General features: G+C 40.3%; 1 protein-coding gene across 1 annotated transcript; it reads left to right on the plus strand.

Annotated features, from left to right (window-relative positions):
* Positions 1–2,349: 2,349 nt before the first annotated feature.
* On the plus strand, positions 2,350–10,027 carry HETIRDRAFT_101890 (uncharacterized protein; the record flags this gene model as incomplete). The annotated part of the gene is made up of 2 exons (XM_009549198.1): positions 2,350–2,373; positions 9,842–10,027. 2 exons carry the CDS (start codon positions 2,350–2,352, stop codon positions 10,025–10,027), a joined length of 210 nt encoding a protein of 69 aa, XP_009547493.1.
* Positions 10,028–14,728: the final 4,701 nt, after the last annotated feature.

The raw sequence follows: 14,728 nt of genomic DNA on the forward strand, positions 1-14,728 counted from the left end.
TCTCCTTCCGACTAGGAAGACAAGGAGCTCCATGCCCATATGTGGGTAGTTTGTAAGGTGGGAAAGGATGCCTGTTGCAATAGGCTTGTGAGACTCAACCAGTGATGGATGATCTGCTGGGAGTGGATGACCAAAGATAATATCTGTACCTTTATGTATGCCCCAGAGTGTGAGACTGCCTAATAGTTGTGATGATCATATTGGAATAGACCACTGTAAAGGCCTGATAAGTTCATCTGGAAAACCACCCCCTTGTATTAAGCTCTAATTAGCTATAATTAATGCTCTACTATACTAAATTATGAAAGATTAGGATTAGACATTTTTAGCTTACCCCCCCCCTCTAAACCTGTTCTAATTAGACATAATTTTCCTAAATTAGGAATTATTAGGATTCATTATAACTTGAAATTTCAGAAAAATCATAATAAATCAAGCATCACAGTTCTCATAGCCTTCTTATAAAGTCATGTCTATTAGAGCACTAGTTTAATACCTAAACACAGAATATACCTTATAACAAACTTGCCTTCTGCCAGAGTTGAACCAACAACCTCATGTATGCAAGCACCTGGGACAGATGCTCTAAGCCACTAAGCCACAAGGTCTAATATATGAACTTGGTAATCTAAAGAGGTAGACATAATATAGGCAACCTCAACATCTCTGATTTTATTTAACATTTATCTTTCCTCTATCTTATAAATAAATAAATCAATAAATACCTAAAAAGTCAGGTCTTTCAGGATTTAATTTGTACACCAGCTAAGAAAATAATAAACCAATGGAAAATCAATAATACACTTTATATAGGATAAAAATAAATTATGGCACTTATACAATTTGGACTGAGAATGTGTAAAACTATGATTGAGTGTAATATTCAATGAGACTCTACTAGTATAGACAATGCTACCTGAATTTGCAAATTTGATCAAAAACATAATTATGAATAATCAAGATTCAATAAGAGAGAGGGGTTTTCCAAATAGCCACTAGCGAGGTAGAGGATGGGGACAAGAGTATATGTATGGCATGCCTATATATAAATAAGCACAAGATTGTTGGAGGTGATCTTAATATGCTTGATGCATATATTTCCTATATGGCAGGCATATATATCATTCTGGCACCACATACTAATATGACTGCCTTTTCCACAGCCTAATAGCTAGAGAAAAACACCAAGTTTGAGCATCTTCTGTATAACAAGGCAATAAACAATATAAATAGTGCTAAAAATTGTAATATCAATAGTGATGATGATTGTGTGCTGTACAAGACAGTATTAGCTATTATACTAATAGACAAGGTCTATAAGGCTGCATATAGCATATCCCTAAGTCCAACCCACATGTTGTGTCCTATAATGACCAGTAGCAGGCATTGGCTAACAATGACAACTTTAATGATCTTGTGTGCAAGGACAAGGTACCTAGGTCTTCATAGCCTCTTGTGGCAGCTGCCAAGCTGCCAACAAAGTGGCTGGGGGCATCAATGCACATTTCTCTCTTTCTATATCCCTTATAAAAGCAGCTGGAAAGTCAGCAAAAGAGCTATAAGATAATGGTATAGGCATATATGAAGGAGAGTAATATGCTGAAATAGTATAGAATGTGCCACATCTTTACCTTCTCACTAATAGAGCAGTAGTACTTACTATTTCCTACTGATAATTAAAGACTTTTTAGTATGGAATTAGTGCTAATATCATGAAATTAGAAACCAATCCAATACTCACAATGTGTTGCTCCCGATTAGGAAATTAGACACTTTTAGATACTATTAACACTTTTAGATACTTTTAGACACTATTAGATATAATCTGGAGCTAATACAAGGGGGTGTTTTTCCAAATGTTGTAATCATAATAATACCCCCTTTCTATATCCTATTCACCTGGTAAGACAATGCCTTGCATTTTATTGCCATTCCATATACGATTTGCTTTCTTGATCCAACAATGTATTAACTGGATACGTCTTCTGGGATATGACTGTATTTTCTGGGAGGAAGACTAACTTACATCATTTGATCCTTTAGAGGTTTTCCATCTTGATTAAGCTGTTTGTCTATTGACTGTTGGGGCATTCCAAACCCCTCATCTATAGGATGTTCTTCCTTTACCTATCAATTTGTTTTGCCATGGGTCCCTGCCCAATAGTCTTACTCCAGTTCACCCTGGAATGGCATCAATAAAGGCATATGAATGCAAATGGTAAATGGATGAGTAGAAACTCAAGCTTGTGGGTGATTTGTGTCATCAATTTCTTCTTCTTCCTTCTCTGAGGGCCAAACCTTAGTGTTTCCAGGATAGTCATTTATCTCTGTGATTGTTATTTTCTCTTGATGGCAAGTGGTTTCTATGGACAAGTAGGTTGATTGCTTTACAAAGGCTTAGGCCTACTTCCCTAGACTACCATCATGTCATCCTAAGCAATATTGCTCCCATATGGTGAGCTCATCTCTGGTTAAGGTCCTAGCCAATCCCAAGCAGTATTGCTCCCATATGATAAGCTCATTTCCAGTGAGGTAGTATCAGTGTCCAGAGTTTGTTTGTCACAAACGTGGGCCTATGGTGGGGAATACCACATGTAGTGTTGGGTTCAAGGCAAGGATGTAAAGAGAGTTAGACTGGAAGGGCACAGTAAGGAGATAGGAGGAGTCTGACTCCTTCTCCAAGACTGCCTGTTTGCATGCACAAATAGACATCAAGATCTCTGTGGAAGAAAGGGACAAATAGTTTATTGTCATTGCAAATGAGGGTGATACTCTTTGTCAATATCTCCCTATGATCCCCATGCAGAAAGGGGGCAGTAGTTCAAGGTTATTGCGGACTGATTAGGACTCTGGGTTGCTAATCATAACTCCTATTTGGTAAGAAGCAAGTAGTTTATCATCATTGCGGACATGGTGATATCTGATCAAGATATCCCCACACAATCCCTATGCTAAAAGGGACACTAGTTTAGTGTCATTGTGAACATATGCAATGATGAGCATACACCTGCTCTAGGGTCTGAGGGAGGTATTCAGGAAGATTTGGGGAGATACCAAATAGCACTAAACAAGCACTGAAGATGCCAACTATTACTGAACATGATTGGTCCCCACCCGACTGACCACAACCCACCAAAAGATGTTCAGCAGCACTATCTGGAAAACTACCCCCTTGTATTAGCTTTGGATTATATCTAATAGTGTCTAAAATTATCTAAAAGTATTAATAGCATCTAAAAGTATCTAATTTCCTAATTGGGAGCAACAGATTATGAGCATTGGATTGGTTTCTAATTTTATAACATTAGCACTAATTCCATAATAAGAAGTCTTTAATCAGCAATAGGAAATAGTAAGTACTACTGCTCTATCAGTGAGAAGGTAAAGATGTGGCACATTCTATAATATTTTAGCACATTACTCTTCTTCATATATGCCTGCACCATTATCTTGTAGCTTTTTTGCTAACTTTCTAGCTGCCTTTACAAGGGACATAAAAAGTGAGAGATATGCGTTGATGCCCCAGCCACTTTGTTAGCAGCTTAGCAGCTGCCACAAGAGACTATGAAGGTCTCAGTACCTTGGTCTCGCGTATAAGATCATTAAAGTTGTCATTGTTAGCCAATGCCTGCTACTGGTCATTATAGGACACAACATGCAGGTTGGGCTTAGGAATGTGCTACATGCAGCCTTGCAGACCTTGTTCATTAGTGTAGCGGTTAATACTGTCTTGTGCAGCACATAATCATCACTACTATTGATATTATAATTCTTAGTGCCATCCACACTGTCCATTGCTTTGTTATACAGAAGATGCTCAAACTTGGTGTTTTCATCTAGCTATTGGGCTATGGAAAAGACAGTCATGTTGGTATATGGTACCAGAATAATATATTTGCCTGCCATGTAGGAAATATGTGCACTAAGCATATCAAGATCATCTCTAACAATCTTGTGCTTATTTATACATAGGCATGCCATATATGTACCCTTGTCCTCACCCTCTACCTCACTAGTGGCTCTTTAGAAAACCCCTCTTTCTTATTGGATCTAAATTATTGATAATTATTAATAATACTAATTTGAGCTAATTATGGCTAATTATTTATAATTATGTTTTCGATCAAATTTGCAAATTCAGGTAGCATTGTCTATACTAGTAGAGTCCCATTGAATATTACACTCAATTATAGTTTTACACATTCTCAGTCCAAATTGTATAAGTGCCACAATTTGTTTTTACCCTATATAAAGTGTATTATTTATTTTCTATTGGTTTATTATCTTCTTAGCTGGTGTTTAAACTAAATCCTAAAAGATCTGACTTTTTGGGTATTTATTGACCTGTTTATTTATAAGAGAGAAGAAAGATAAATGTTAAATAAAATCAGAGATATTGAGGTTGCCTATATTATGTCTACTTATTCTGATTACCAATTTTATATCTTAGACCTTGTGGCTTAGTGGCTAGAGCATTTGTCCCGGGTGCTTGCATACATGAGGTTGTTAGTTCAACTCTGGCAGAAGGCAAGTTTGTTATAAGGTATATTCTGTGTTTAGGTATTCAACTAGTGCTTTAATAGACATAACTCTATAAGAAGGCTACAAGAACTGTGATGCTTGATTTATTATGATTTTTCCGAAATTTGAAGCTATAATCAATCTTAATAATTCCTAATTTAGGAAAATTATGTCTAATTAGAACAGGTTTAGAGGGGGGGTAAGCTAAAAATGTCTAATCCTAATCTTTCATAATTTAGTATAGTAGAGCATTAATTATAGCTAATTAGAGCTTAATACAAGGGGGTAGTTTTCCAGATGACCTAGGTCAGTTTGCCCATACTTCACATACTTACTATGACCACTGAAGAATATTATGATAGGTGTTTACAAGATTGGAGCCAGTATTCCATATTGGCTGATGTTCTCTATGAGTTGGTTGGTCCTTATTACTTATCTTTCCAACTTCTGTGTGGTTGTTCAAACATGATCTTGCACTGTTACTTGGCCATCCTGGTCGTATGTTACTTTTTCTTTATTTTCATTGGTTTTCCAATACCTGCTTAGGCTACCTATGCTTAGGTGACAGATCCTGAACATTTGGGATTTTACCATCACTGATTAACTTTTACCTTATCACCTTTGGAACCTATATGGACATTTCACCTACCTTTTTATTTTTTCTGATCACTATGGCTTGGCATCTATTTGACATCTACTCTTATCTCTTGTTCAATATTTTACTTAGGGGCTCTGCTTACTATAAAAACCTACGTACAACTCTGGAATAAACCAGCTTTTGCACCCCACAGTTCAGAGCTCATTTGTACTTGTCTTAAACATTGAAATTGCCTTCATCGATTCCCAAAAACTTGTCATCCTTGTCATTTGGCCTTGTTCATGTTCATACTTGTTTCTTTGCTCATACCCCTCATCTTCTTTTGTATATTGTCAGAGTCCTGTGTGGCTCTTGAAGCACATAGTTGTCAGTCATGACACTACCTTCTCATTATTAACCAAATTGCCAATATGACTGACCAAACATTTGGTTGGTGTTCAGTATAGTCCCTAAACCATTTGGGTGCTTTAATCTCACCCTTCTCATTACTCTTCAATGCACCTTCACTTTCCCAAGTCCTAACTAATGATTCCTTAGGTATCAGATACTAGCTCCAGCACCCCTTGTATTAGAGGTTGTTTTGGTGTTGTGCTTGGCACTTAGAGCCACCTCTAGCATATCAGTGACCTTTGTGATTTAAAGACCCTATACATGATCCCTATCCATAAAAGAATGGTAGTTTAACATTATTTTGGACATGGTGCACCTTTATGATTGAAATGTTGCCACCCAATCCCTAGAACTAAGGGATAGCAGTTTAACATCATTTCAGATGCATGTGTCAGCAGAATAGACTTTTGATATAAATAGCCAGTTCTTGTTGTGCTTCTGTGATGTAAGCCAAAGGGAGTCATGTGATCTAGCCTGTCTAACTAGATTCCTGACTCAAGGCATGTGTCCTAGTTGCCTACTGACTAGGTCTTGGAGTGGAATTCCTTGTACTTAAACTCTAGGACTAGACTGGGTGCACCATGAAGAAATGTATGCTCTTCTACATCCCCAGACCCCTTGCTTGGATTTGAACCAAGATGACCTGATGTTCTTCTACCGGAAAATGAGTGAATATTGAAGCACTTTGACCACTTATAGGCAGGGTTCTGCAACATGGGCCTCTTAAAGACCTGCACTTCACCAGAAGACAACCACACTCCATGGGTCAATAGTAGTTTAATGTCATCTCAGATGGGGATAGTTTTCCATTGTTTTGGATGAAGACTAGTTTAATGTTATTGCAGACCCTAGTAGTTTATAGTCATTGTGGACCAAGCCTTTGGTAGTTTTACATCATTCCGGATATAGTTTGTGGCCTTGCATTGCCTTGGGGCAAGTGCTGATAAGCATGCACCCATGCTAGGGTCCGAGGGAGGTATTCAGGAAGCTTTGGAAAGATACCAAACAGTGCTAGACAAGTATCGAAGACACCAGCTCACACCAAACATGGTTGGTTTCCACCCGACTGACCGTAAGCCACCAAAAGACAGTCGGCAGCACTTGGGGCAGTTCACCCACACTTTACATACTTACTATAACCGCACAGGAGTGTTACAATAGGTGTTTACGAGATCAGAGCCAGTATTCCGTATCAGCTGATGTGCTCCATGAGTCAGTTGGTCCTTATCGCTTATCTTCCCAACTTCCACATGGTCAGTCAAATGTGATCTTGCACCATTACTTGGCCACCCTGGTCATACATTACTTCTTTCTTATTTTCATTGATTCTCCGGCACCTGTTCCTGCTACCTATGCTTGGGCAACAGATCCCAAACATTCAGGATTTCACCATCACTGATTAACTTTTACCTTATCACCTTTGGAACTCATATGGACATCTCACCTACCTTCTTATCTTCTCTGTTCGCTAGAGCTTGGTGCCCATTCAACATCTACTCTTATTTCTTGTTTGATATTTTACTTAGGGGCTCTGTTTACTGTAAAAAGCCTACATACAACTCTAGAATAGAGCAGCTTTCACACCCCACAGTTCAGAGATCATTTGCACACATCTCAACCATCGAAATCGTCTTCGTTGACTTCCAAAAACTTGTCATCCTCATTGTTTGGCCTTGTTTGCATTCATACTCGTCTCTTTGCTCGTACCCCTTGTCCTCCCTTGTATATTGTCAGAGTCCCATGTGGCTCTTAAAGCACGTAGTTGTTAGTCGCAACACTACCTTCTCGTTACTGACCAAATCCCCGATACGACTGGCCGAACGTTTGGTCAGTGTTTGGCACAGTCCCAAAACTATTTGAGCGCTATAATCTCATACTCCTCGTTGCTTCTTTTATCACTAACAATTCCTTGTGTATTAGATACTAGCTCCAGCACCCCCTGCATTAGAAATTGTTTTGGTGTTATGCTCGGCACTTAGAGCCACCTCTAGCATATTACCAGATCCCATGCGCCTGTACCAACTAGTGGCAGATGCATTACTAATTGCATATAGAGCCACCCTCCCACAAGAAGGAGAAGATAGCAATTGGCACCCAGTGGCTTTCCTTTCTGGATCATTCTTCCTAGCAGAACAAAACTATGATGTCCATGATCGCAAATTCCTGGCTATTATAAAGGCCTTGGAACATTGGAACCACTATCTTGAAGGAGTGCAACATCCCTTCAAGATCTGGATAGACCATAAGAACCTGGAACATTTCCAAACGGCACAGGATTTGTTATAACAATATGCCCGCTAGAGCCTTTATTTGAGCAGATTCAATTTTTCCCTCAGCTATAAAGCAGGGTCAACCAATCACTCCGATGCTCTATCTAAGCATCCAGATCTAAGTGAGGGGGTAGAATCTGACAACAAAGCTCAAATACTACTCTTACTCAAACTTTTTAACAGTTTAAACAAAATATTGGCAGAACTGAGCCTAATGAGGCATGTCAAATCCACAGAAATTGTGTTCTCAGATCTTATTTCCCTCACCCAATACTTGCAATCAGAACAAGACACTTTAACAAGGACAGCCCTTGCTAAACTACTACAAGAAGGCCCACAAGCAATGAAGGGAATCCTAGGAAAATGGACACACGAAAATGGAATTACCAGGCATGATGACTAAATATGTGTCCCTAAAGATGACGCTATTCAAAGACTCATCATCAAAATGCACTGGCAGTAGGACATCCAGGCAGAGCTAAAACCTTAGAAATGGTACAATAGCACTTCTGGTGGCAAAACATGACCAAATTTGTCCATGAGTATGTGGATGGATGTGCTACATGCCAATCCACAAAGAACTTGACATATAGGACATGACCACCCATTTACCCTTTGAAAACCACCAATGTCCTCTGGTGATTCATTTTGACAGACTTTGTCACCAATCTGCCCAAAAGTAAAGGCTTTGGCTCAATATAAATAGTGGTAGACTAGGGGCTGTCAAAAAGCATAGTCATCACCCCATGCAAGAAGACCATCACAGTGGAAAAAATGACCACGCTCTTCCAAAATAATGTCTTTAATCAATATGGGTTGCCAACCAAAATAGTGTCCAATCAAGGTCCCCAATTCATGGCTAAATTCACACAGGAACTCTAGAAATGGCTAGGCATCACCACCACTCTCAGCATGGCATATCATCCCCGAATAGATAGAGAAATGGAATGAGTCAATCAGGAGATCAAACAGTTCCTGAAAACATTCTGCAACTACCACCAAGATAACTGGGTGGACCTTTTGCTATTTGCTGAGTTCTCACATAACATACAGAAACATTCAACCACCAAAAAGTCTCCTTTTGAAGTGCTCTACAGCTTTAACTCCCCGTATTCAGCAGACACAGCCTTGGAGACAAAAGTACCCACAATAGCTGAATACATAAGGACGATCACAGAAGTCCAGGAAGAAGCCATAGCTAGCTTACAAATGGCAATCTAATATTCCAAAGACTGGGATTTTAGTAAAAAAACTTCCCCAATGGGAAGAAGGAGACCAAGTATGGCTAAAAGGAACCTATATCTGGACAACACATCCCAAGTTCGAGCTCGCCCCTAGAAGATATGGCCCCTTAAAAATATTAGCAAAAGTAGGGCCCCTGGCATATAAATTACAGATTCCTCAATATTGGAAAATCCATCACATTTTCCATGCCATTATACTCACCAAGTACAGGGAAATGGAGGCGCATGGAAAAAACTTTGCGAGACCATTACCAGAGATATTGAACAACAAGGAGCATTACAAAGTAGAAATGATTGTAGACTCAAAGAAACAAGGACGGGGAACTAAGTACTTGGTCAAATTGGTGGGGTATCTTGAGGCAAACAATACCTGGGAGCCCTACACTCTCCTAAAAAAGACAGCAGAAGAAGCTATAAATAAGTTCCATGACTGATACCCTAATAAACCCATCTGGGATCATCCTAGAAGGAGAAAAAGAAGTATAAAAAGGGGAATGAAAACTGCTCCAAGGAAGACATTCTCCTTACTCTCAATCCACTGCATCTAAATGCTCCTCATGGTGATCATAAGTCCTCGTCTCCATCTAGAAACTCCTCCCCCAATGTCATCCTTATAGTTTCCAATCCAGACATTGGACAAGTTAAACAAGGAACAAGCCCTTGTCGACCAGAACCCGACACCACCATCACTATCCTCACCCCAAGTACCAACAATTTCTCAGACAACAATGCTGAGGATTACGCCAAGTTCAAGAAAAGAGAAAAAACCCGCCAATTATTGCCAAGGAGGGGTTCCCGAGATGCATCATGGGATAAAGGCACTAATGACAGAAACATGGGCGGCCCTAGCCAATTGCCAGCTGGAGTTCCACCTCTTGCTGGAGTCATGCCAACTCCTGGAGCTGGAAGTCCTCTGGAACTACGAGCAAAAAGTGGAACTCAACAACCAAGTGATGGAGCAGCTGACACAGTACCAGTTCTACCAGGAGCTACACAATTATTAGTACAAACTGGTGGACAGGTTCCCAGTCCTGTGGGAAGAACTACCTATAGTCCAAATCCTCACTCCAGAAAACTGGAGTGACACATGGATGCGCTCCTGCAGCAGAACACCATCCCTGCAGTAATACAGATGGCTACTGCCATGGCACTTTAACAACTTGCTAATTTCTTGGCAGGACAACCAGGGAAAGAAAACAGTAATGTTCCACAATGACTGGCCAGTTCCAGCCTACAAATCAGACTACTCACCCTTTAGACCAACCCTGACACCGCATCTTGGTATGAAGACAATGACGGAAGACCGTGAGCCCTTCTCATCCACCCCAACAAGTTCTCCCAGTATGTCAACTAAGAGCTCCTTCCAGTTCTCCTCTTCTCCAGAGAATTGGGGAATGTCTAGGCAGTTAAAACTGATCCTTTCTGTATCATCACCTAGAATATGCCATGTCCTGGAGAACGTCCCATGCCTATATTAAATCCAAAAAGGCCTCCGCACACAATTGTGGAGCGCCCTTCTCCATGACAACAAGAGATTCATACAGTGTCTAACAATCCCCCAACTTCCTCCTCTCACTAGGTACAAAACCTTCCCATATCCCATGGTAATACCGACAAGGAGGAACCGCCTGTCTATTGAAGAAACAAAGGAAGAAGGAGTCATGGAGCCTAGGCCACCCTTTGATGCGGAACAACTGCTGTCAGGGGTGATTGACACTAGCCTAGAATACCTCCTGTTAATTATCAACTTCATACAGATGAGGGATAGGATAACTGAAGTAGCTGCAGAGCTTGTCGTATTAATTTAGAGACTCAAAGAAATCACTTGTGGACTAGATCTGAAATCAATGTGTGGGACACACTAGACAACCCTGGGAATTATGACAACGCAGACCCTTATTACCAATCCAATGAAGGAGGTAGCAGATATCAGGGGTATAACTATTGACAGACATTAATAGGGTAAGAAAGGGGGTAAGGAAGTTGAGGAACTCCTTATCCAATGAGGGTCCAAAATGACCTTAAACTAGTATCATCTGTGACGATGTAAAACTAGGTACGTCCCTCATGACGTTGAACTGTACACCCTCATCTAAAGACATTAAACTACCCCTCATCCAGAATGACATCTAAACTATTGGACATGCATGTCTTAAAACTGTGAAAAGACAAAAAGGCAGGGAAAGTACCTAACCACAAGCCCATGCTCTAGGGATGGTAAAACGTGGCACACTAGTGGGCATAGTTTGCGCACAGCAATGCACATGGACTTTTCACATTCTCACTGTCAAAACGTTAATCTGACAGATGCACCAGGCATCCTATTTGGATCCCCAGTTTTACAGGGTTTTTTCCACATTAGGGAACCCTCTACATGACTACTCATGTATTAAGTGTTGACAAGCCAGCTCTTCATCTTGGTACAATGAAGGTGCCCATGCATAATTGGTTGCAAGTCTGAGGCCAAGAACAATATGATGCATAACTTGTTAAGTAAACCCTCACAGTCAAGGTCTGACTAGTGTTTTGGACATCCCACTTTGGATCTCCAGTTTTACAGGATCGTTCCTGCATTAGGGGATCCTAACTGCTGATACATGAGATAAGTAGAGTCTAGGCTACCTCTACTGAAACACACTTCCCCAAAGAATGTGAGGCCATAAAATAACATCCAGAACGATGTAAAACTACCAAAGGCTTGGTCCACAATAACTATAAACTACTAGGGTCCACAATGATGTTAAACTAGTCTTTGTCCAAAATGATGGAAAACTATCCCCTATCCAAGATGATGTTAAACTATCATCAGCCTATAGAGCATGGTTGTATTCTGGTAAAGTGTGGGTTTTTGGGAGGACCCGCATTGCAGAACCTTGCTTATAAGGAGTCAAAGTGCTTCAATGCTCATTGCTTTTCAGTAAGAAAACATCAGGGCTTCTTGATTCAAATCCAAGTGAGGGGTCTGGGGACATGGAAGACCACACATCTCTTCAAGGCATACCCAGTCTAGTCCTGGAGTCAAAGTACAAGGAATTCTGCTCCAAGACTTAGTCTGGAGGCAACTAGGACATGTGCCTCAAGTCAAGAATCTAGTTAGATGGGCTAGATCACATAACTCCCTTTTTGGCTCACATCATAGGGAAATGACAAGAGCTGGCTACTCATTCAGGAAAGTCTATTCCACTGACAACACATCCACAATGACATAAAACTAGGCAGCATCCAAAACAACATTAAACTACTGTCCCTCAGTTCTATGGATCATTGTTTTGCTGCAAATATTGCAGCAAAACATGTCCACAATGATGGTAAACAATTTGTCCCTTTTCAGTATAGGGATCGTTGGTGCTGTCTATATCAACCATAGTAAAGATGACACCAAATGTCTGAAATGACATTAAACTACCTGCTCCTAATCCAAGAAGAGTTGTGATTGACAGCCACGACCTTGGCCACTAATTATGTCCAGAATGACACTAAACTATTGTCCTCTTAAGAATGAGGATTGTATGATGGAGATCTCGATCAGACCTCACCATATCCACAATGACGTTAAACTACTTGTCCCTTCTTAGCACAGGGATCATAGTAGATATCTTGACCAAATACCACTCATCCACTGTCGCGCTCACACATTGTTAGGCATCAAATAGTGATGGTAGAATAGAGGGCAGAATATCTGGCTAGAAGGAAGAGAAAGGAAATGACCTAGAAGGGAAATGACATTTAATTCCGATTTTCTACATGTTTTTCGAGTATTTTACCACTTAAACTGGATTCCCTATCCCTTTTCATACTTATAATTCACTTTTTGGGACAGATTCCAGAGCCTAGGGTCTATTTCAGAAAGAGCTAGACCATGGCAAGACAATAAAGAATGGAAAGAAAGCAATGGAATTTGGTAGAATAGAGAGGAACTTTAGTGGAAGGATGGAGAATGTTTAGGAAAGGGGCAATGTCTAGGCCATTCCAAGCTGAAAGGAGGGGAAGGTTCTGAGCAGTTCTAAAGGAAGCTGAAGTAACATTCTACCACATTCTGAGCCTTTTCTTTTGCTTTCCTTTCTGTTCCTCTGTTTTCCTCCCTATTCTTTTTATTTCTACAGCATTCTTTGTGACTCACAATGACTCTACTCAGCCTGTATATACTAGGAAGGAGATTCCCACTTGAAATAGTATATAAGGAGGCTGATTGTCCTGCTTTAGGCAGAGACCATCTCTCCCTCTTACTTTTATTCAGTCAGTCAGTGCCAGTCAATAAGTTCTTTGAGTGATATCAGTTGGAGATAAGCTGCAAGACTTGTAGGGATACTATACGAACTAGTAGCTTGCCTTCAATCTGTGTAGCACCTCAGCAACTTGAATCACAAAGTTCATAAGCCTCTCCTCATTATTCTCAACATTTATGGAGTATTATCCTCGTTAGTGGTCCGGCACCACTTTAGAAATTTGCTAAATAGTTCAGGATATTCTCATCGTTGCCTATAATTGTTCAGGATATTCTCATCGTTGCCTATAATTGTAATCAACATTTGTGTATCGTGCCAACACCAGAGGGTATTATCTAGAACAGCAATCAAACGAACACTAGGTACATCTAGAAAAAAAGGAAACCCCGATTGTATCTAGGAGTGAAACTATTCCTTACCACGACACCGCAATAACAATAAACTATGTGCTCCTTACCAAATAGGAGTTGTGGTTGATGACCACAACCTTGGTCACCAACCGGTCCACAATGACATTAAACTATCTGTCCCTTCTTCCACAGGGATCATTGGTCAACATTATTTGTGACGAAAATATGTTGTCTAAATGTCCAAAATAATGGTAAACTACCTTTATCCTTGGAAGGCCAAAACTATCGTGACTTAAGGGATGCAGTCAGACAATAGCAGTTACCTACTTCACAGCATTAAACTAAGCAGTCTTATAACATTGAGGCATTATAAGTTATCTGGTTTGATATAGTATAAACCATTTCCATCATGCCTCAGTGGAATCTGCAGGGGTAAAGTCTAGTCTAGGGCCCTATGCACATAACCAACAAATAATCTGGCATGCAGAAACATCTTTCCCCACAGATATTCTATATTAATGATGAAACAGGTCTAAAACAACTTGAAAAAGTAAACTATCGGGCAGCGCTGGGCACCCCTAATGGGTCCACAATTGACCTTAAACTATGGGCATCTGCAATGATGTTAAAGTATCAAACATCTGGAATGACATTTAAACTACTATTGTGGATATATATCTCATGCACCCGACAGATATATCAGCTATGGTCCAGATGGCTATTCGTGCATGTGAACAGGCGAACTTGGAGAAGGAGTCAGACTTCTCCTTACCCTTTGTTACGCCTCTCTAGTCTAATTTTCTTCACATCCTTGCCTCGAAACCAACACTACATGTGGTATTCCCCATCATAGGCCCACGTTTATGACAAACAAACTCTGGATGCCGACACTACCTCACTGGAGATGAGCCCACCATATGGGGGCAATACTGCTTAGGATTTGACTAGAACCTCACCAAAGATGAGCTCACCATATAGGAGCAATACTGCTTGGGATGACAAGCTGGTAGCCTGGAAAAGTAGGCCTAAGCCTTCATAAAGCAATCAACTTACTTGTCCATGGGCACCACTTGCTGTCAAGAGGAAACAACAAGTCACAAGAATAAGATGACTATCCTGGAAACACTGA

The sequence above is a fragment of the Heterobasidion irregulare genome (genome assembly GCF_000320585.1).
Source record: "Heterobasidion irregulare TC 32-1 unplaced genomic scaffold scaffold_06, whole genome shotgun sequence".
NCBI classification, from domain to species: Eukaryota; Fungi; Basidiomycota; class Agaricomycetes; order Russulales; family Bondarzewiaceae; genus Heterobasidion; species Heterobasidion irregulare.